We start from the raw sequence: 24,722 nt of genomic DNA, 5'->3' as shown, positions 1-24,722 counted from the left end.
ACATCATCAGCCTTCGATAGAGCCTCTTTAAACTCCTCGTTAATGGTTCACATCCTTGATCAGCTGCCAATCATCTAATCCCGATATAGAGTTATTTTGTAGCTTGATATATCTCAAGAGTTTTTCGCCTAGTAACGAAACAAGCATCTGCTTGTTGTCATCGAGGTCTTCATCAGCCGCTTTGTCCCTTTGGAAATTCTTTAATATGGCTTTGCAGATACTGAAGCGGACATCATCAGCCTTCGATAGAGCCTCTTTAAACTCCTCGTTAATGGTTCACATCCTTGATCAGCTGCCAATCATCTAATCCCGATATAGAGTTATTTTGTAGTTTGATATATCTCAAGAGTTTTTCGCCTAGTAACGAAATGTCACGAGCACAAATACGAGGTCTATTTGAGATATCCTTGGCAAGCATAAACTTCAATTTGAAGCCTTCAATGGCATGAAATTTAAGGAAGCTTGCTCCGCGCACTTGCTGACCCTGTAGGTCCTAATGGCTTGGATTGTCGAGTATATAGCCTAAAACTAGATTAAACAATCTGACGTCAATCACCCCTGTGCTCGGTGAGGAGAAGTTGCCGCCTATAGGCAGCTTTGTGTGGCCACATCGTTTAAGTGCCTTGCTGATGCAGCATTATGCTGCTCCTTTCTCCCTTGGTTAGGTTTTTCGGGCAGAGTTCCTATCGCTTTATTGTGCGAGCGATTTCTTTTCTGGGATCCGCTCGGCCAATTAGTTTCGACGGGATGTTCTCATCGTTTCCCTTTCTGGTAACTTTAATACTTCTCCACTATTTGTTTTGCCAGCAGCCTGATATAGCTTTAGTGATTTACGACATTAAACATGTTAAGTGAACTAATTTTTTCAAAATGTTTGAAACCACAGATCCCACTTCCTATCACCATTATAATGTAAAATAAGCATGTGGAGCTCAGTTATGGCTGTTAGCCATTTTTCGATTTATGCTATTTTGTGGCAATGATCTGATTCCGTTTCAGGGGTTAGGTAGTTAGAATTTTCAAAAAATTAATTTTTTTTTTCACATTTTCGTTAAGTTTAATATCTTAAAAATATTCCCTGAAAATTTTACGTTGATCTGATAATTAGTTTTTGAATTATTCGAGAAATAAAAAAGAGAGCTCGGGCACTTCAAAGCGCTAGTGTGAAACTTTAAACGCGTTTTTCTCAAAACTTTGTTGTTTGAATCGGTGACAACTGTAACTCGAAAGCCGTTCAGTAGATTTTAATAAAATTTATACAGCTTTTAGAATACATAATAAACTCGGGCCTGAAGAAGAATTTTTATTTTTTCGATAATTTCGATTTTTTTAGACCAATTAACTGTTGATTTTTTTCGCAAAAATTTAGAAAAAAGTTTCCTGAGGCTGCTATTTTGTTAATTTTGAAAAAAATATAAAATCCTTCGATCAGGCCCGGGATTAACTATTTATAAAACTATTTTTTTTATCTGATTGTTTTTAGATGAATCTCCAGGGACTTATGCTTGTTACCTCAAGTACCTTTTTTTGGAACAGGGTCAACACAAGCAACTAAAACTTTGGAACTTAATTTTTTTTTTAAATTTTCGTGACTTCAAGTCAACACATTCTATAATAATGCCTTATTACTGCTTTTGTAAAATAACATGATTTAGTAGAAAAAAAAAAAAATACAGAAACTCTCAATATTTCGTGCCTCTGACTACCCCTAACCCCTTAAGGTATAATTTTTTAATCAAGGGGTAGATTTTCTCTGTTAATTTAGTATATTCTTTATATTAGTACGGATATGAGAACTTTAAATTCACGAGACTAATATCGATATAGTATGTATATATGTAAATACGTATATATACATTCATATATTATCTGCATAACAATAAAAATTTTGCCAACATAGTTACGACGCAAGGAACAGCTAATAATCACATTCAACATGCTAAATGATTCATACTCATCTCAAAAGCATCATCACCACAATTTGCAGACCACAGTCAAATAACGACAAAAACAATACAAACATTAATAGTCTTGAAGAAAAATACCATTGGTTTCGGAATATAACAACAAAAGTCATAAAACTAACAAAAATAACAACAACAAATTAAGAAAACCCTTTTCTCGCCAAAACTTACGACAGCAGCAGAAGAAACGAATGAAAAAACTTGAAAAATAATCGAACACGCAGTGGCTTTCCATGTTACGCTTCTGTTAAATATGTTCATTTTCTTTTTATGATTCTTTGGGCAGCGGAAGTTAAAGCTACTAACTCCAGATTCAACTCATTCTCAGCTCATCGGCTATTCGAATATTTCCTGCTGCCACACTTGTATGTATGGGTATGCAGTTCTGATATACATAATATATTTTATTTTTAGGGCTGAAACGCAGCAAATGTGTTGCTATCTTCAAAGCCGAAACCACTGTCGTGAAACATTGACTCCAATCCCCAACCATTTGCAATGATAATAAAATAATGTCGTCTGGCAGTATTAATGCTTCACATATTCATGTGTCAAAAGACATTTCGGAATTTATGGGCTGCGCGAGCCCCACCAGTCAGCCGACCAGCCGGTCATTGGCAGTGGGTAGCAAACAACAAAGATGAATTCATAGTCATGAGGCGGTCAAAACGCAAGCGGGAAGGCTACACAATGCTACTTGCGCTCGTTGAAAGAATAAACGACCGACTGTGAATAGATTTGTGAATTCAATTCGCATACAAAAATTTATGGCAAAATAATGCAAGGCAAAGCAAGTCAAGAAAACATAAATAGGCGACACCAGCACGAACTAAACACAGAAGGGTATGCTTAACTAAAACAGCAAAGACAACAAAAAAAATTGCTGCCATAAACTGGAGGCGAATCCTTTTCTACAAATTTTTGTTTCTCAAAATAGTAGGTGTACGAGTAGACAACGACTCACATATGCTCATTCATACATATTATGTGTTTACCATACATACATATATATGGGAATAAATTCATGGATGCGAAGCAAAATGGCACCCTGGCTTTGCTCAGTGCTTGGTAGGTTATAGCTAAGTTTTTTGGCGTAGGTGTAGTGTCAATATGTTCAATGGCACCAAATATATGTGCCTCATATGTGTGTACATATGCATGTATACAACATAAGCGCATATGTTTGTGGTGAAATGAAAAAGAATTGAAAAATATAAGCAGTAATATATTGCAATTGAAAATTATTGGATATTAAAAACCTGTTATCCTATCCCCACATAGACACCGGGCATGGAAGGGGTAGGATCCACACGAGATATAAGCTCTAAACAGATATGACAAAAACAAATCGTAAAACAAAAATATGTTATAAGCGTGACTTCAACATAGTAGAGGAATCGTAAAATTTTTGTGAAAATTCTACTGTATGTTTTAATTGGTATACAAAAACACATAAAATTCGAAATTCAATTAAAAACTTAACTAAACAAGCGGGTGTTTCAGTTTAGCTCAGCCAAACCAGAGTACGAAGCATTTCGAGTTTTTCCTCATGTCAATGAAATTATTTCACATTTTTTTATGAATGAATTATGCTATGTTCTGATATTCAGTCAATAAAACATGTATCGTAGGCACCAAATTCTAGCCTTTTTAAACAGGAAAATATGCGCTAACACAGATTTTGTTTTAAATGTATAGATATTATTTCTTCAACCAAAATGTTATATATTTCAATAAAATCTTTAAATTCTAAAATTTGTTTAGTTTAAGCGAATATACATATGGATATGTAGCTAAAATTTTCATAATTTTCATTCCGTTTTATTACAGAAAAAATAATTTTCAATACTTAAAAACACTTCGACATCCGACTTCGGATGCGGAAACGGAAGTCATGATTGTGCCAAAGTATTCCCACATTATATAGGATATATATGTATCTCGCTTCCAACTACTTGAAAAAATATTTCGTTTCGTGAATTTCGTTCGTAAAACTAACCGTTTAAAAGATATTGACGATTAAAGTTTGATTATTTAAAAAAAAAATTCTTATGAACTTTATAACTCATTGGAAAAAAATTATTATAAATCGGAAAACTCCTTTGTTTTTTAGGAAATTTACTGATCTACGTAAATGGTTGTTGTTATTGTTCCAATTTTAAACAAGGTTATGATTTGTTTTATAGAGTTATACAATTTATAAGAAACCTTTTTTAATATAAGCAAACTGTAAACAGTTGGGTTTGCAAAAAATGGTTACAGACCTTTCTTGAAGAGAATTTAATTTCCCAAAATAAAATACACAAAACGAGATATTTTTCAAGAAGGTGGAAGCGAGATATAAATCTTTCTGTCTGATAATAAAACAAAAATAGAAGACCGTTAGGCGGAGGACCTTTCCGTTACAACTAAGAGCTCATACTTGGAGAACCTTTCTTAGAGGTGTCTATCAACCAAGTTTTCAGATTACCAAGCGAAAAAAAATCGCTGTTTTTGAAATACACTAGAATTTGCTAAAGAAAATGTGAACAATGAATATAATGAAAAATAAGACAACATCCATACCTACATACTAGGTTACGTGAGTCTAACTTCAGTACACTTTTTTTTCTTTTTTAACGAAAAAAATAATTCGAACTAAAAAATCAACAAATCCCAGAACTTGTAGTTATATGTACGTCCTTATATAGGTATATGTATATAAATATTCCTGTATGCACATTTTATAACTTGAAGAGTGTAATAAAAGCGTCGAAGCAAGAGTGTAAATTTATTTGGATGCCTGCGGCTGAATAATCAAAAAATTGTGAAATCAGAATTGAAGCACATAGAACTATACATCTAACAATACACGTACATATTGACATGTATCTGCAGGCATACATACTTCTACAACTGTACACATTCATATACAAACGTGTACTTAAATCCGAAAAAGCATATTTTCGCGCTGATATCGTCAATTTTGTGGCATAGTTTCGGGCGTTGAGCCTATTTTTTACTCCTTTTCCAAGCCATTCATTCGCTAAAACTCACAAGCGCTCGCGCTCTACGATAACCAATACTATTACGGTGGCGCCACATAGGCGCATGACGTGTTACATAACAGCATACGCTATATACAAGAGGATAATTCATATATAAGATTTACAATGCTTTAAGAGCACTTCGCATTGCCTGCTACTTTTTACAAAGAACTCTCATTTCCATTTCGGCAATTTAGTGCATTGTTCCTTGCAATAACTAACGCAATACTTTCAAAAAATCAGAGGCACATGCTTATGTGCATACATTCAGACGGCACAGACCATCCTCAATGGGAGCGTTGCTTGATACTTTTAAGCCTCAGTGGATGAGACGTGAGGCTGGGGAGGGAGGAGTGACGGAAAAGTCATTGGTGGGTAATTGTGATTCTATGGCGGTGCGCGCCATTTATCGTAAATTTTTATAGGCTTATTTCAAGCAGTCATGTTAACTTTTTGTAATTCAGAAAAGAAAGATTGAAACACAGACGACTGACAAAAGAGAAATGATTGCATTGAAACCGTAAAATGAAAACTTAAGACGCGGTTGCGAAGAGTAATAGTGCGAGTTAATGCCAAGTAGGAAGATTTGGTGGTGGTGAAAACAGCGATTGACAGTCTTAGTGACGCCGAAGTACGAAGATAATGGGAAGGGTACAGAGAGTATAAAGGATTATGTGTTCGTTGATTGCGTGGTAATTGACAATAATGAGTGAAAAAAGTTCGCTGATTGCAGTCGTCCACAACATTTTGCAAAAGAGCTTCATCAAAGGCCAAATAAGTTTTTTAAATTATTTCAATTGAGCGATGAGCTAACAAGCAAGCAAGCAACATATTTTTACTCTAATGTATATTTCTGTACTCAAATCATTTTGTTTAAGTGTTCGTCATGTTTTTTATTGCAGTAGCATCTGTTAGTTTAGAATTATATGGGAGCTTCTACCGATTCTTAAAAATAATGCCGAAGCGTAAAATGCCTAAGAGTTATTTTTAAATATCTAATCCATTTTCTTCCGAGGCTGTTTTTTACTTTCATTGGTAGTGTTTTTACGTGGCGGGTCCCAAACCAAGCGCACAACCCTTTGGAGGAGATGTTTCGGCTTCTCACTTTAGCTCGCCTTCAAACGGATATTTTCTAGCTACCCAGAGGATACTTTGTTTAGGACCGGAAGTCGTGAGCTGCTTGAGCTATGTATGTATATGTATGTAAAAGAATCTTTTCTGGCCACTCCCAAGTTAATGGCAATCAGAGAAATTTCCTCACTTGCGAGAACTTCTACACATGACTCCATCCTCCTCCCTCCATTTCGTCTGTCTTGGAACCAACATTAACAGCAACAACAATGTCATCCTCGAAATCCAACGCAGAATAACTCTTGCCAACAGATGCTACTTTGGACGTAGTAAGCAATTGAGAAGTAAAGTTATATCTCGACGAACAAAAACTAAACTATAAAAGTCACTCATTATACCCATCCTGCTATACGGTACAGAGGCATATACGATGACAACATCTGAGAAGTTGGCCTTAGGAGTTTTCGAGAGAAAGGTTCTGTGAAAGATTTATGGTCCTTTGCGCGTTGGCCACGGCGATTATCGCATTCGGTGGAACGATGAGCTGTATGAGATAGACGACGACAATGACATAGTTCAGCGAATTAAAAAACAGCTCTGAAACACTCCAGCTCTGAAAGTATTCGACGCTGTACCCGCCGGGGGAAGCAGAGGAAGAGGAAGACCTCCACTCCGTTGGAAGGACCAAGTGGGGAAGGACCTGGCTTCGCTTGGAATATCCAATTGGCGCCACGTAGCGAAGAGAAGAAACGACTGGCGCGCTGTTGTTAACTCGGCTATAATCGGGTAAGCGGTGTCTGCGACAGTAAAGAAGAAAGAAGAAGCACCGTATTCACCTGATTTAACTCCATGTGCCTTCTGGCTATTCTTGTAACTCAAAAAACCGCTCCGTGAAAACCGTTAATTGAAGACATCAAAACAAATTCGACGCGAGAGCTGAACAAACAGCTGCTGTAAACAAACTGGACGACAGATCGCGCTAATTTTTGGCATCATAATTAAAGACAGTTGTACCAACCCAGAAAAAAAATGTATCTGTCTTCCATATAAGCGAGAGATTTAAATGAAGAAATCCCGGTACTTTTTGAACAGTGTGTACATTTTTTATTACTAGCCTTGAAAGAGGCAACAAGTCCCTTCGTTTACACATTTTTTTGGTAAGATTTCAATCCATCCCTCATTTCCTACTGCTAAAGGTCGAAACCTCCTGAACTTTGAATGTTGGCAGAGCTCAAAAGTTTTTGACGTTTAGCAGTCGCTGTCTCACTTCCAATGAGAGATGAATTGGGCATCGTTTTATTTCTGTAACAAGACGTGCTCAGAAAATGTACGGATATATGTTTTAGGCAAAAAAACAGCGATGTTTTATGCGCTTTAATATTGAGTGAGAATTAAGATTTTTTTGTAGAACATTTGAATAGATATGCAATCACTTTGGTAAGTGTGTATTTAATTGTTCATAATTAAAAATAAAATAATTTATATTTTTGATTAATATTTTTTTACAGTACTAGTAATATTATAAATAATTGTGTTCTTGGTTAGCACAAAAGTTGTAGAAAATAGTCTGCACACTATTTGAATGTGTAAAAATCTTTTAAAATTTCAGCGAAATCTCTTTTATACCCGAAATCGAACCATTCCGTGATGTGTTTTGTAATATTGCAGAGCTGAGCATTATTAGAAATATATGTATAATGGAATAAAATGGATTATTTCAATTAATTCACTTTATGAATTCTGCTCAACAACAGTTACCTGTATTGAAAAGTTGACGAAGTCTTTGCCTAACCTCCGCATGAATTAAAATCACATCTTTAAGTCTTGTTTTGGATAGTGTGTATGTACGCAGTGGTGTGTTCTTTGTCTCAATAATAAGGGAAATCACACTTTGTAAGTATATTGTTGCCCTGATTACGTAAATTCATAGAAACCGAGTAGGGTTCGCTGCCAATGGGTAACACTACTCATTCAACATGCCAACTGCAGAATTCGGCAGCGGCGGCATCTTTTTAGCGTCATCCTTTCGTCGTTTATTAATAATGGTATAAATGCACGTACATTTAAGTTATGTGCTTAGGATGAGTGCTCGTATTTTTCTTTCAACACATTCAAAGTTTTTAATTACAGTAAACTTTTTGCTGTTGTTATTGTTTTTTTTTTTACTTTTACTGTTTCTATGGCTGTTAGTGTGCTCATGTCCCAATGTCATTTCCCAGGGTGTGAAAATGTTGGTTTTGTTGGTGCTGTCGAGGTTCTTCCACATAACACTTTATTGGAGCCAAGAATTTGTCTTACTTGTTGTTAAATTATATCATGATCATTTTTGCTGTTAATTAACGGGGGTACGTGTCAGCATATGGTCGCGTGTGTTTCCTTTGTGTACAAGTATATATGAGAACTCTCAGAATTTTTATTTTATTAGAAAGTTCCTCTCTCTGACAATTTTAATTCAGTCACTTTTTGTTGTTCGTAAGTTTTGATGATGCAGTTAATTATTTCTGTATTTTCTTCTGGCTTTGTCTGCTGCTTCTTTCTTAATACCAAATTATTTTATCTGAAATGTATTGTTGTTTTTATTACAAATAACAGGGTAGGGAAAGTGAAATATATTCTGAAATGAAGAATTCGGTTTTGGATTTATTTTGTCTTTGTATCAACATAATAATTAACTTTCTTTCACATATTTCCTTTGTATCTCTCTTTTTTCATATTTTGTAAACAAGACGGATTGAATTATATTGGCAGACAAACTTATTTTCTTCTCTTTGGAAAAAAACTTTCCTAATGCAATAATTCGATATTATATACGTATACTCATATAAATAAATACATAGTTCATGTGTATATGAAAAGCATATTTATTCGTAATTAGTTCCAAGTCGTAATATTTTTATTAGACACCTCTTTATTTAAATTAGAGAAAGGGCTGCTTTACCCTCAAAAGAGTTTGCTTTAATTTACAGTGACCTTTCTATCTTACAACATAATTAAACAACTGTCTATAGATGCACTCAAACTACAGTAGTGGAAAATTCAGCTCGAAATAATACGTGACTGTAACCACCCTAGGTGATCAACATTATAGGGTGAATTGAGTTCAAAACAATCATTGAGAGTATCTCGGTTGCAAATTCCGCATTATATGCAAAGTTTTATGTTTACTAGCTGTCAGTTCTTAGGTGATATTTTCAGTTCGTTGAAATACTTTTCAAAGCATTTTAAGTTGTTAAGCCATTCTCTTCTTTTAAAACTGCCTAACTCTGAGATAGTCTCCGGAGGTTCGAAAATATTTATAACTATTAAGTATAATGGGGCCTATGGGAAGTATTGACCCGATTCATCCATTTGTAACACACAGACATACTACTATCAGGAAAGGATTCTTTCTAAATTTCAATTATAAATCTTACACATTGAAAAATGTTTTCAATAAAAAGACAACTATAGGTGTAGGGATCTAAATATTCGGTATCAATGGCCTTAAACAGTTTCTGTTGGATTTGGACAATTTTTAGCCATAAGGTGGCGTACTCTAAAGGCATTATTCCTCTAAAATTTTATCTATGTAGCTATTGTAATTAATTTATATACTGCAAATCAAAAATATGTGCTTTCACCTAAAAGTGGGCTGTGCCACACCCGTTGTCTAATTTTGACCAATCTCGATTAGTTTTGGGTGATACATATAACCGTTAGGTGAACAAAACTAAGTAAGTAAGTTTAAACATCTATTGAAATTCGGTGAAATCAAATTTAATTTCAAGTGCCTTCCTTGACACAATAATTGGTAAGTGTAAAAAAAATATGTATATAGTTAGTAATAGTGTTAATAGCCATAATAATAGTAGGACCATCAGCTCCTTTCGTATGACAATTAATTTGTGAACACTATATTTCACTCCATTACTTTCCGGCCGTAAATATTTGCGCTTAACCGCACTTTTCTTCCACAACCTATGTGCTTACTATTATTATTAAGGGTTGATTTTTCGCAATTTTATCTTTGTATGTATCCTATCCTATCTCTTGTCAATGCAATTCTTTTATTTCCCAGTGCTTCATTTATTATGATGTCGATACAACGCGCTATGCATTGCTCAACGCTTAGTACGTGGGGAAAGAAACGGTAGTCGGGCAGTTGCATAGACAACTGGCAGCACTTTAGTTGAGCAACATGGATTCTATACCTTCAACATTATGATTTAACATTGGCGCAGTGTCGACTCATCATCCTGCCACTATTTGCCCTATTGCCTCAACGTTTATGGGTGTCATCAATTTTGCTGTGCTGCAACGGCACAGACAAGAGCATTAGAGCCGTCTTAACGCAGTGACGCGCTCATTGGCATCATGCAACACACATTGATGCCATTGACTTTTTATTTTTGCATTTTTTTTTTTAATTTTCCCGTGTCTGACGTTGCTGGCCACCACAAACATACTGGCAATTTGAAAGCAAGCGAGCAGCCAAAGCAGCATGTTCTCTTGGCAGAGTAACAGCCCACAAACGACTACGACCCAAGCACTGGCACATGCAGCAACGTCACTTAATTTGGTGTTGAGTGCTGACATTCAGGCATCCAACAATGTCTGACATTTCAGGCATTTGTCGCACCTGCACTGATTTGTCTTCCTCAGTTTCTCAGGGCTACCAGCCGATTCAGTAACTTTCGATGCTTCACTGTCACATGACATGTCTGCCCTAAAAACTCCTCCCTCTCACCGTATGACTGGTGCTGTCGTTGCGGATGCCAATGCAGAGGTTAATTTTTTATCTTCACTTTTCCGCATCAGCACTTCAATTGACATCTGCGGCGTAGCTGTTCGGCGGCTGGTGGTTGCTGTCTTTTAGGCGCATCAAGTCCTTAACGACATTTCTTGGTTCTCATCAGCACACATCGGCAATTGATTATTTGTGGTTTGAGTAGGTCTGCGTTCGTACATACGTATGTATTATGGATGTGTGTATATGTATGTATGTGCTATGTTTTGTTTCTGTTTTATCTGATGCTGAAAATTTATTCATAATTGAATGTCATTATTCATTTTGCCATTGCTTAACATTTATTTACGTACAAATGCCGAAAGCATATAAAGTGCTGAGCAGACAGGGAAGTCCTGAGTGAGAGCGTTTTATTGAATTACCGTTTCGTTACTGTTGCTGCAATTACATATTTATTTCTCCTTGTTATTAGCATTTTTCGTGCTCACGCAGATACCATTTATGAGATGACAGGACAAATTTTCTTTTCCGTTTCTTTAAAGATAGTTCCTTACCTCCACAAAACAGCTGCGATGCGGTTTATCAAATTTTATCTGCATAATTATAATATAAATACGCATCAGTATATATATTTTTTATACTGAACATAAAACAGCAAGTGTATGCCTGATATCGGTTAAAATATTCGTATGTTAAAAAATGGTATTTAACAACATTCAATTCATAAGTTAATTGTTGCCTTCTTAATTACATATCCACATGATATCAGTCTTCTAACTTTTCTTTACTATTTTTGTGGTATGGACTGCCTTCACTTTGAAGATAGTTCTCAGTCCCGCCAAACATGTTCTTGAGTTCTGAGGACTGTAAAACATCGGCTACGTCAGCTCCAGAGAATGCGGTAGATGGTAAAACAAATTTTTCATCATTTCCTCTAATTCCGGATACGAAGAAGACGTCGATTGTGAGTTCGTGCGGTACCTTCTATGAAACTACAAAATAATTTAAAATATACCTAGAATTTGGACCCATTTTCCTGTCGGTAAAAATGAAAATGCTGTTAATAGGTTTAGTAAAAAATCAACATTTTCAAAACTAATAGTTCAAATATAATTTGTAATGAATAAATATTAGTGAAGAAATTTAATAAATCGTATTTGTGAAGATGTGATTGAAATGCGCAGTCACAACAACTGATGAACACGCTACTCCGATACGTATAGAACAAATGCACATATCAAACTGAGTGAACATATGTATGTAAATGTATACCTTTTCAAAACGGAATGTTCATCGAGATCGAGAAATAAAAATCGCAAAGGACTAAAGTAAATAATATTGAATAAAATAATATAATAGAAAAGAGAATAAATTTGCTGAGCCGAACAATTGCAATAAAATAAGAAATCAGCAGTCAACGGATGTCGACTGCAATAATAGAGGAACACTAGAAAAAAACACAAAAAATAAGATATCAAAAGGTTTAACGGTATATTCATTGTAGAAATGTTACAAATAAAACTTAATTTTATTTTCGTAAGGCAAACGGTGTGCCACCACTGTCATTGTGGCTGTTGTTATAACTGGTGATGGTGGGGTACTTCCTGCAGCAGTAGGCACTTTGGCGCTTTCGCTTCGTCGCTTGCGAAGTTAAATCATTCGATTGCTGGCAATGACATCGTTGCACACTTTATGAATGTACATACATATACAAATATATATAAAGATAAATATATACATATATAGACAGATAATCCAGCTCGAACAAGATATAATTCTTTTATCAAGATATTTTGATTTTCATCTCACACAAATTGACATACGTTTGTTGATGAATGCGCACAAACACGAATACAAGCGCATACTGATGTAATCTCGCTAAGCCGTTGACAGCATGTCGAAGGACATTCGTCGAGTCGTCCTGACTATTGACTTAGCTATCGAACTCGCCGAAATTCGTAGATACATCATCGTCTCCAATCCACTATCTTGCTTCACGTACACCATAGCCTCATTTGGCCACCTCTTGCGCACTACAAACCTCCTGTTGTTTGGCTTCTTGCACATATTCAATTTGCTTTATTTGATTTGTACTTTGCTATGCTCAGCAAATTTGTGCACTTGCGTCGTATTTGTGATTGATGTTTCTGTCTGTCAAATACTGGATGCGCAAGGAAGAATCAAAGGACCATTTGTTTGCTATCACACTATCAGCATGCGAATACAATGTCTTACAACAGTATGAAAGTGTCTCCTGTTTTCAATATTGTTGCCGGTTGCGATTGCTCAGTTACATATATGCAGATACCAGTGACGAAAGTCATACAATTTTCAATAAAGCAGTTTCTAAATTGCTTAACTCGACATTGTTTTTGTTGCTGTTGCGAATACTCTTATTACCACACAAACGAGCAATATGTTTGCTGCCTGGTTGTAATGGTTGCGTCTCGTTGTGGCAAAACTAAATTAAGCAACTATAAATAGTAGCGCATTAGGGATGTTTGAATCGTTGAATAATTTTAATGTAAGGTATATAATTCCAACATGATTATCGATATAACAAGTACGGAAGCGTTTAGTTTAGGAGTAACCGTGCATTTTATACACTCGTAATTTACCAGGCACATTTGAAGGTACTGACAAAATTATATAGTAAAAACAAGTAAGAAAGACCTAAGTTTGAGTAAAACGCAACGTTTTATACTCTTGCAACTTGAAAGAATCAAAGTCCGAGAAATTCCTTCAGGACGTGATCAAAAGTCAACTATAGATACTGGAGTCCACATGTCCAGTCAAAAGGTGGCATACTTAAAGGTTTAGTCCCCTTATAACAATTGTTTCTGGATTTATGTACTGGAAAGTGAACGAATCAAGTGGAATTTAACATTGTGCTATTTGAGAAGTAGGCGTGGTTGTTCTTTTTTGTAATAAGAACGTGAGAGGATTGTCCGAGATATGTGATTTTACCTAAAAGTGCGATTTTCATTGCTGAAGTATACCTAAGAAGACAATTTTTTGAAGACAACTCGAATACTTATCATATTATCACACTAGATATTCGGTATAAAACCTGCAACAATAGCAAAATCATTATTTTGTATATGCAAATATGTGGGAGTAAGGTTAATTTGTGGACCGATTTCACTGGTTTTTAACACTAAAATATACTAAAATCTATACGGTTCCCGAAGATTACATTTTGACCGATATATTCGGTATAAGTTCGAAGTTCTTATATTGTGTATATAGTGGCTAGGGATACTATTGGCTCGATTTTACTCTTTCCGGCATTAAGCCCAAGTATTATTCATATAGATAGACCATAAAAGCCAACAAGAAGAACGATAATCTTAATATTAAATATTTGGAGGCGAGGAAAGTATTGACTCGATTGTATTCTTTTCTGATACCAAAGCACATTTTTATGAGAGAAAGATTATCTTTGAATGTCAATAATATATCTCACATGTATTTTGTATGAAACGTGAAGAATCATATGGATTTTGCAGGGTAAAATACAAATTTTGAGGTAATTCTGGCACCAATTTTGATCTAAATCCTTATATAAAGGATTTTAAATAAAAATATATTATTTTTAAAAGTGTGTAGTGATACGCGCACTTGTTACCGGGTTTTACCATCTAAAGTGTAAAATTTAATGTCTCTGAATCATGTATTTATTGAGTTATCGCACATACAGTAGTTTTATCACATCCAGCCAACGGTCCGATTCCGCCCTTCTGCAATGTTCTTCTCTACTGGCGTAGACACCCAAGTGAATATCCAAGCGAAGCCAGCTCTTTCTCCATCTGGTCTTTCCAACGGAGTGGATGTCCTCCTTTTCTGTGCTTCCCCCCACAGGTACTGCGTCGAATACTTTCAGAGCAGGAGTGTTTTCGATCAGACGGCTAGGTCATGTCATCGCAGCAGCTGTCTCTTAATTCTCTACACTATGTCAATGTCGCCATATAACTCGTACAGCTCAATGCGCAAAAGACCGTAAATCTTCCGCACCTGTTGGCAAGAATTATTCTACGTTGGGTTTTGAGACTGACATTGTTGTTGGTGTTAATATTTGTTCCAAGATAGACGAAATTATCTTCGACTTCGTAGTGACGTGGGAGCCTATTCGCGAGTTTATTTGTCGACAGGAGATATTTCGTCTTGCTCTCGATGAAGTTGCGCATTCCCGCAACAGATTGAAGAATTCACACGATAGGAAGTCGCCTTGTCTGAAACCTCGTTTGGTATCAAACGGCTCGAAGAGGTCCTTCCCGCTCCTAATGGAGTTTTTGTGTTGCTCAACATTAGTTTACACAGGCCTATTAAATTTGCGGGGATACCAAGTTCAAACATAGCAACATAGAGGCAGCTCCTTTTAGCGCTGTTAAAAGCAGTTTTAAAATCGACGAAAAAGTGTTGTGTGTCGATCCTCCTGTGACGGGTATTTTCCAAAATTTCGCGCATGGTGAATATCTGGTCAGCTGATGACCTGTTGGACCTTATCAGTGTTTCAGTTTGTGAAGTATTCCTTTTTGTGGATGGGCAGAGCACACTTTAATTCGAACCGTTGGGCATGCTATGATCTGACCGTATTTTACAAAGAAGCTGATGCTTCCTCCTTTTTATCAGTTCTTCGCCGCCGTATTTGAATAGTTCGACCGGCAATTCATCGGCCCCCGCCGCTTTATTGTTCTTCAGACGGGTAATTGCCATTCGACTTATTCATGGTCGGACTATGGAGCGTCTACCCCATCGTCCTCTATTGGGAAATCGGGTCGACAACTCCTGGTGTTATGCTTTCACTGCCATTCACTAGAGAAGTGGTTCCTCCATAATTTTAGTATGCTCTGAGCATCGGTTATTATATCAGCTCTGGGGGTTTTACAAGAGTACGGTCTTAAAACCTTCTGTTAGTCGCCGCTTTTTTTCGTAGAATTTGCGATCATACTCAGGCATTTCGGTCACTCTATTTTGTTTGTCTGCAAATGCGTCTCACTTCCCCTAACTGTCGGTATGTATCCATCCTGTGTGGTCTGTCTGCGATTCAAATGGGTGAAGCTCATCTAAAGATCTCATTAATTTATAATGATGAGATAGCATAAATTATTACTTTATTTAGTTTAGTATTGATGGGTACAGGAGGATTTAGAAAAAAAATTATTCACTACGTTTTAAACATATAAATCCATTAAATTTATAGCAAAGTAAAACAATGTTATGGTATTCTAGTAAATAACGTGCTTTGCATAAATATGCAAATTCTGAAAAATAAGGTCAACATTATATTTCTTTGAATTTAAAGTTCTTATTCTTATCAAAAAGTTTGCGGTTTTAATATTTAAGAAGGCGGAAAGTAGTGTAAAAATTGAAAAGCGAAATGCCAAAGACGCAAAAATGCTGAATGCGCAGCTTAGGAATCAATGTAGCAGCGGTTTCGAATGTTATTGTTATTGCTATTGTTGCTGTTTCTCTGTCGGTTGGTTAGCCATTATTGCTGCTATTATTGTTACTTTACTTGTTTTTGCTGGTAGGAATAGCCGCATTTGCAATAATGCGAAATTGGCAGCGATTGCGAAAATGTTATTCTTTCTTTCGAGGCGGCTGCCTTTTTCACTTCAGCGCCCAAAAGCAGTGGAGGTCCCACACTCACTAGTATTTGGCCATAGGAATCTTTGCAATGTGTACACGCACTAACGGTGATTTGCACAAGCGACCGTTTGCAGGCTACGATGCTTGATTGGGCGAATTCGGCCATAAAGGCGTATCGTAGGCGGCGGAGTGTTTGGGCCTGTTATCAGTAAAAACAATAGAAATATGCAGAGGGAGTCAGATCTGCAATTTTTTATTCTTGATTTAACCATTGCTTATTTTATGTGATATGTTTTAGTTTCGTAATTTTCCCAATATATTAACAAGAATTTGCTAGGTTGTGCCTATATAGCAAGTGTTGTGAGCTAGTTGTTACAGGTAACACGTGCAGTGAAAACAAAGGAAGCGAGATGCGAACATGAAAGACATTCAATTTGATTTCATTACAACTGTGACATTAATCGAATCGCATAGATAAAGATTTCAATTACTTAACGGTTATTGCGCATTCTCACATACCGTAATTTCTTATATGCAATTATAATTTATTTGCTTTGAAGTGTCTCTACCACTACTCCCGTCTAAATTTATATTTAACTTTGTGTTCACTTCCTTTTATTTTTTTAATTTTTACTCTCTAATTCAAGTGAACAGTAGAAATTTTTCGAAATTCAATAACTGCTTAAACATCACTTCATTTGCAGCTTATAGTTGGAGGAGGTGTATTTGTTGTAAATTGGTGTGCGTAAGGGTTGAGGGTGCTTCATTTTTAGGCTATTGCTATATCTTGAACAGGCAGGTTAAGTTTGCCACGAAGTTTGTAACACCCAGAGGGAAACCCTCTAAAATATATGTATAAATTTATGTAAATGAATGATGCCGATTTAGCCAGGCCGGGTGTCCGTCTATCCGTATATACGCGAGTTATACTCTCAGTTTTAGAGATATTGTTCTGAAATTTTGCACACGTTTTTTTCTTACCAAGGAGCTGCTTATTTGTCATTTTTATAATATGCATCTGCCATACAAACTGAAAGGTCAAAATTATGGTCTTATGACCTAATGTGTTTATTAAACAAAATAGCGATTTCGCATAGATTACTGCCTAAAGCAATGCTACAATATCTGAACAGATTTTTGAGATCGGACGACTGTATCATATATGTAGCTGTCATACAAACTAAACAATCAAAGCCAAGGTTTAGCTTTTTTATTTAACAATGTATCTTCACGAAGGAGTATATACATACATATGTAGCTGTCAGCTAACTTTCGTAAAATCAGACTATTTGACACAAATTATGTAAGTTTTAGATTTACTGCGTAGAAAAAACAACAACATTGAAAATGTAGTCAATAATACGCCAGAAGCGTTCAGGGGCTAAGTACTACTATATGCGATTGGCCACAGTCAAGTGTTAAGAGGAAGAGTATGAATCAAAGGTAGAGTTAAAAAATTGTATAAAAACTCTGATGGACTTGTTTAAAAACGTCTACAATTTTTAAAATACATACTACCAAGATAAATGCCAGTGAACACAGATACAACTTTTCAGCAATATTTCAAAATTTTAAAGTTATTCATTAAGCCAACAAGAGGTTGGACGTATCGGTTACACCAATTTGAAGATTATAATATATTTACTAACAATCGTTAGATTTAAAATATACTACAAAATCGTGCAAAATATATAGGTGAGCTAGACGGAAGAAATCGGACATCTTAGATACCTAGGATTCGAAAATAAGAGAAAAATGTACTACATTCTTTTAAAAAATTCTTTTAAATATAAATCTTCAAGGATATGTTGACGTTAACAATCATGTTTTGCATATTTTGTTTTGGTGAACATGGGAAAGCATTGACGTATTTTGCCATGAATGAAATCCTTGCTGGTTGTTAACTAACATTTCTAGCCACATACGTATATGCACACTTGTGTGATCGGATAATAAAAACACATACGCAGGCATTTTTTTTTACAACACAAGCATATCAATTCGAGGTCGTTTCAAAGCTTTTGGCGACCAGCTGTCGTTGATGATGCTCTTGTCGTTACAAGGGACCATGCGGTCATGTAATTATCAGTTGTTGGGTAGCCAACAAAGGATTCCAATGCAATGCTAACGCGTATAATCAAACGACGAAACAAGAGAAGAACGAAAACCAAAATACAAGCAATAGTGTTGGAATGATTATGTGCCGACATAGCCACACTAACCAACAGACATTTTGTATTTATGTGCGGGCATGTATATGTACATATGTGAGTTTGGAAATGTCGCCAACAAATTGCGTTCACCACGAACGCCAATATTCATGCTGGACAACACAGTGGACCTACACACACACCAAGGTGATCGATAGAAAAGAATATTGTGGACATCGATGTGGGAAGTGTTGTTACGAGCTTAGAAAATGTGGCTTCTGGTGTTAAGGCCTCCGTTGGGTATGTTTTATATGAACCACAAAGACCACAGCACCACACATAACACCGGCCTTTGACTTGGTAACCTCACACAGGAACAACGGTTGTTGTCGTTGGTTAGTTAGTAGCGGATTTTCTCAAATTGAAATCGAGTTAACAATATATTGGCAACCGGAGGTGGCGGTGGCTTTGCTCATACCATAATGTCATACGTGTCGCTAATCTGTGGCCAACGCAATTGCTCTTTTACACAATAAACGTTGATTTAAAATGCCGCAAAATGTTAAAATGTTAGATATTTAAAAATTGAATTTAAATTTAATATGAAATTAAAATAAGAAGTCCATGAAATGTAATAGAATTATGTACTATATAAAGTTCTAGTAGATCTTCGTAACCGTCGGCAATCGATAGCATACAGTTCTATTTATGTATGGTATTATCATTATTAGGGGTATTCTCTTGCTCTTGCAAAACCAGGTGCACGGTGCAAGAATTGCAGATTTACAACGGCACAACAACAAACACACGCAGAAAAATATTTGCAAGGGCTGTAAAATATGTCAGACCAAAACCCATGTATATTTGCGTGCAATGTCACGCAAAAATAAAATTGCAACCCTGTTGTAGTTGCCATTTTACATAAAGACATATTACGTCGTTAAATTGTTGAGAAAAGTAAATTTTAATTAGATTTTATAATTTCTATTTAAATTATAAAGTTTTGTTACAGTTTTTTTTTGTTAAAAATGTATGCAGAAGGTGTGCCAATTCACAATAGCCATGCACAATAGTCATTTACAATAAATTGACTGAATCAGTCGCTCTAATATCACTAGATTCGGGGTGCTCTCGTGCTCTTGTATATTTTGGTGTAGTATTTTTGCAATCTGCAATCTTGCAAGAGCAAGAGAATACCCCTATTGTATTTGAATTCTGTTTAACAAATTCGATCTAAACTGTATTTATTGTATTATATAATTAATTCGTCTGGCTCAAAACTCAAAAGTATCATTCAATTAATTGAACAGGACGAATTGGCTAGAATTAGACGTCTAATAAGATTTTAAAAGGCACACAACACTTTGACGATACATGATGGTCATTTGGTGACGGTGTTATCACTGTTTTACTGGCGACTACTGCCCCGGTCTACAGAAATATGTGTTACGAGTATATACATTTGCATAAGCTTTCGACAATTACAAACTTGACCATGATCAAATTGTGAGCCAGCACCTATGTATTTCAAACCACGATATGGAATATGGAAATTTCTGGTCTCGTTGCAAACACATAATTACGTCGACATTGCCACTGCTTCAACCAATCTGAAATTTTTTTGTTAATCGCCAACCTCTTAATTGGGCTGTCAGTGCCATCAACATAGCCCACTAAAGAAAAGCACACCCACTGTCTCATTCTCTTTTTAGTGTGCAGTGTCGCCAAGTTTTTGTGGCATGCAAAATCCTCTTCCCTACATACTGTTTCTTATATTCGTACGCATACTTCTACTTTGCGCTCAGCTTCGAGCTTGATTCGAAATTGCCGAGCATTTTAATAGTGAACGTTATCTCTTCTCTTGCAGGTGTCTCGGCTGAGTTGTATTATGTGCGCGATGGTCAGGTCAACGATTATGCGCTTAATTTTGCCGTTCCTGTGCCGGCGAACGTCAACGAGATCTCCTTTACGTGGCAGAGTCTAGCCCATCATCCGCTTCCATACAGTGTCAACATTATTACATCAGAGCCATTCGTACTGCCACGGCCAATGTTGAATATTTCACGCATCGGCGAAATTCCGCTGGAGCCACAAACTTTCGCTGTCAGTTTGAAATGTTCTGGCACGCGAGACGCCGAAGTTGAGGTCACCATCGCCATCGAAATAATACTGGACCGAAAAACGAATAACATAACAGATTTGATGTTTAAACGCAAAAAAATTTGTCTTGCAGGCCCGCAGGAAGACGGACGCCATACGAATATCGGTAGTAGTGTTGGCAATTTGAACAAACATATTAACCAACCGATAGAGGGTATTTTGGAAGATGTTACTGGTGGTCATGTAGTGCACGAAAACGAGGGGATGAAGTTCGGTGAGGACGGCATAAGTCCACATGTAACCAGTAGTGATGAACAGCATATGATGGATGAAAATTTGTTAGGCGGTGGTCGTTTGAGCGGCCCAGGCACTATTTTGCACGATTTTGATCCCATGCTAAAGGAGACACTTGCGCCTCCCACCAGCGGAGTAACCACACTCATAATTGGCGGTATACTGGCACTGATACTGGTCATTACACTAATTGTAATTGCTTACTGCGCTAAGGGACCAACGAAGCGGCAAAATCACGGGGTACATCTTATAAAAACATCGAGCTTTCAGCGCTTACCTACAATATCATCGACAGCTCACAATTCCATCTATGTGTGTCCGTCTGTCATCACGCCCACTTATGCAACACTCACACGACCTTTCCGAGAGTACGAACAGGAACCGGAGGAGTTCAATCGTCGTCTGAGTGAATTGACTGTACAAAAGTGTCGTGTTCGATTATCAAGTTTGGTGCAAGAGGGTACATATGGCCGCATCTATAAGGGTACTTACAATGACAGCCAAGAGGTACTGGTGAAAACTGTAGCTCAACATGCCAGTCAAATCCAAGTGTCGCTTTTGCTCCAAGAAGGTATGATGCTATACGATGCGGCACATCCCAACGTACTCTCCGTCTTAGGCGTTACAATCGAGGATTTTACCACACCATTTTTGCTCTATCCAGCGTCCAACAATACACGAAATTTGAAGCTGTTCTTACAAGAACCGGCATATGCGAGAAGCGTTACCACCATCCAGACAGTGCTGATGTCCTCGCAACTGGCAATGGCCATGGAACACTTACATAATCACGGTGTAATCCATAAGGATGTTGCGGCTAGGAACTGTGTGTAAGTAGTTGCATAAATTTTAATAAGAAGAATTATTGCCACGTATAAAATATTATATTTACGTATACACTTTTGTAATCGTTAGAAGAATGAAAATACGATAAAGATTTCTATGAATTTTTAATGTATTTTTCCAACATACCATATACAGCTTAACTCAGAACTACATACATATGTATGTATGAAATTGAAATAGTTGATTTAATCTGGACTGAAAAGTTTCGACATTTGTGAAACGTTGTCTCTATTTTATTAGTTAGAAACGGCATACGTATAATAAAATAACATAAGTTTGGAGCTTCGATCTGAAATCTACTTAATATACATACATATGTATATTACATTAAGCATATATGGCAGTGCACCATAGGGAATATTTATATGTAAGATCAGAGCAGCAAAAAAACATAAAATTAAATTTTTGCTGGTCCTGTTAGGCACATATTGGGTTGTCAAAAAAGTCTTGCGGTATTTTTATTGAATTTTTTTATTGAAATTGAAATGAATTTTTGATGACTCATGCCCAGCTCTTGACCGGCTGCTACTATGCCGGTCTCTTTCGACCAATTCAGCGATTTTATCGCAATTATCGATGACAGGCCTTCCGGAGCGTGGCGCATCTTCGACCACCTCTATACCAGAACGAAAACGTTGAAACCATTGTTGTGCGGTGGAAATGGAAACTGTTTCGGGTCCATAAACTGCACAAATTGTATTGGCGGCTTGAGATGCATTTTTGCCTTTATCGTAGTAGTACTGTAAAATATGCCGTATTTCCTTTTTATTTTGCTCCATGTTTGCGACGCTAAAACTCACGTACGACTTAAAAGAAACGACAATCAATCAAACACGTGTTAGCGCGTGAAATGAGCTTTCCAAAAAGGTATAGCATGACCCGATGCGACTAATAAAACTAGAACTACGCGCTTTCAGCGCCAACTAGCGAAAATACCGCAAGACTTTTTTGTCAACCCAATTTTACTCGTATAGTAAGACAATAATTATCATAATAATGTAAGCAAACAAATTTCTTTCGTATTCTCTACTCCATTAGTATCGATGACCAACTGCGCGTCAAACTTACCGATAGTTCGTTGAGTCGTGATCTATTCTCAGGTGATTATAATTGCTTAAGCGATGGTGAAAATCGGCCGATTAAATGGATGTCACTTGAGGCTATACAAAAGAAGAACTACAACGAGGGTAGCGATGTGTGGTCCTTCGGTGTTCTAATGTGGGAGATGTGCACACTAGGTAAACTACCTTACGCCGAGATCGACCCATATGAAATGGAGCATTACTTGAAGGATGGCTACCGTCTGGCACAACCCTATAACTGTCCAGATGAATTGTAAGTGAAATATCCTTTGAAATATTTATTTCTCATTATTTTTCAAAAGTTATTTTTAATGTTTAGTGTCACACAAGTGTAAATTTATTGCGAATTTTTCTTTTTGTTTTTCGTAGATTCACCATTATGGCCTACTGCTGGGCAGTATTACCGACTGAACGTCCGTCATTTAGCCAATTGCAAATATGCCTTTCTGAGTTCCACACGCAAATCACAAGATATGTCTAAGATTCCGAGGTAAACTGGAATAGGTAGACTTCATAATGTAAAAATTGGCGTTGTTGTATATAAATAGAAGTGAAGAGTTCGTTATATGAACATATTACGACCATAAGAACCCAAAGACAGATAATTAATTGAAAAGTAGGTATTGTACATATATTCTTACATATGTATGTACACATATATGCACCTATATGTATATAGAAACAGGTCAATATATAAGGGGTATTTTTTGACATGTGGTTTCCAAAAAGAAATAAAACGCATATAATTTTCTATAACGTTATGGCCAAGAATTTAGTTTTATTGAAAATACTTTTATACTCGTAAGTGTTTGCCATTATATTTTAAATATAATTTCAATATGATGACCGCCGCGGCTGGCTCGAAAATTCCAGCCGAGAGGCCAAATTTCCGACCACCTTTTGAAGCAGGTCGTATGTTAGCAATAACGCATCGAATATTCTCTTCCAAGGCGTCACATATTGGGCAGGATCCCTACTTTTGCGCATCAACTCACGAAAGCTTTACTTCGATGATTTTTATTTTTTTTATTTTGAATATAAATAATGGTTTACAAGTAGGAAATGTAAACTAAAAAACAACCAAAATGATTTAATTTAATATTTATCAATATTGTTGCCATCTTTATCTGTCACTAGGATGCTTTTAAACTTCAGCAACACCATCATCATCATCTTATCAGTATCACTGCCCTTAATTCCACATTCATCACATATGATTGAATCAACAGACTTATTTGGTAAATTTTAATTGTTCTTTTTTTGGCAATCTACGCATTCATGAAATTAACAAAAGACAATTCAGAATATGATGCTTTGATTTACATTTTCTTCAATGAAATTCCCGATATTTTTTTAGATTTTTTGTTTCCTCCTTGTTGGCCAATATGCAAAAGAGCTTTTTCAATAATTTCTAGTCCGTGTATATTTCATACACGTCGGTTGAATATTTTACGATCGTTATGACTTAAACATTAATAGTATAGGCACTTAATTTGTTAAATTTAAATTTATTGAGGCTATTTCAACAAGCTTTTTTGAGGGGTAAGAAAAAAACTTATGGCGGCATTACCGTTGTTTATGTTTCCAATGTTAGGTTTAGGGTGGTCAACTATTAATCCTAAAGTATCGTTTAAAGTTGCTTCTGAAATTTTCAATGGGCCTATTCTCTTACACATAATCAATTTTAGCTCTTATTTTTATTTTTTTAATCACTTCGAGAAATAAACCCATAGGTCCACACTGTGCTTCAATCGTCTCGAGCTAATCTGCCTATCAAACGACTTCACATAACCCGCACAAAAAATAATCCAGCGGTGTAAATTTCGTCTTGTTGGAACCAAAGGTCGTCTACATCAACATTCTCCAATTCA

The 24,722-nt window shown here is 36.3% G+C and overlaps 1 protein-coding gene across 1 annotated transcript in view; it reads left to right on the top strand.

Annotated features, from left to right (window-relative positions):
- LOC105221874 (tyrosine-protein kinase Drl) overlaps positions 1-24,510 on the top strand; it is a 123,688-nt gene extending 99,178 nt beyond the window's left edge. The window contains exons 2-4 of the mRNA XM_049462545.1: positions 20,397-21,753; positions 22,808-23,104; positions 23,221-24,510. Of these exons, the coding sequence (XP_049318502.1) occupies positions 20,397-21,753; positions 22,808-23,104; positions 23,221-23,332 (1,766 nt within the window). The 3' untranslated portion in view covers positions 23,333-24,510. The remainder of the gene's footprint in view (positions 1-20,396; positions 21,754-22,807; positions 23,105-23,220) is intronic.
- Positions 24,511-24,722: the final 212 nt, after the last annotated feature.

The sequence above is a fragment of the Bactrocera dorsalis genome, chromosome 1 (genome assembly GCF_023373825.1).
Source record: "Bactrocera dorsalis isolate Fly_Bdor chromosome 1, ASM2337382v1, whole genome shotgun sequence".
NCBI lineage: Eukaryota > Metazoa > Arthropoda > Insecta > Diptera > Tephritidae > Bactrocera > Bactrocera dorsalis.
The sequence above is the reverse complement of the archived record's forward strand: the minus strand, read 5'-3'. Positions and strand labels throughout refer to the sequence as shown.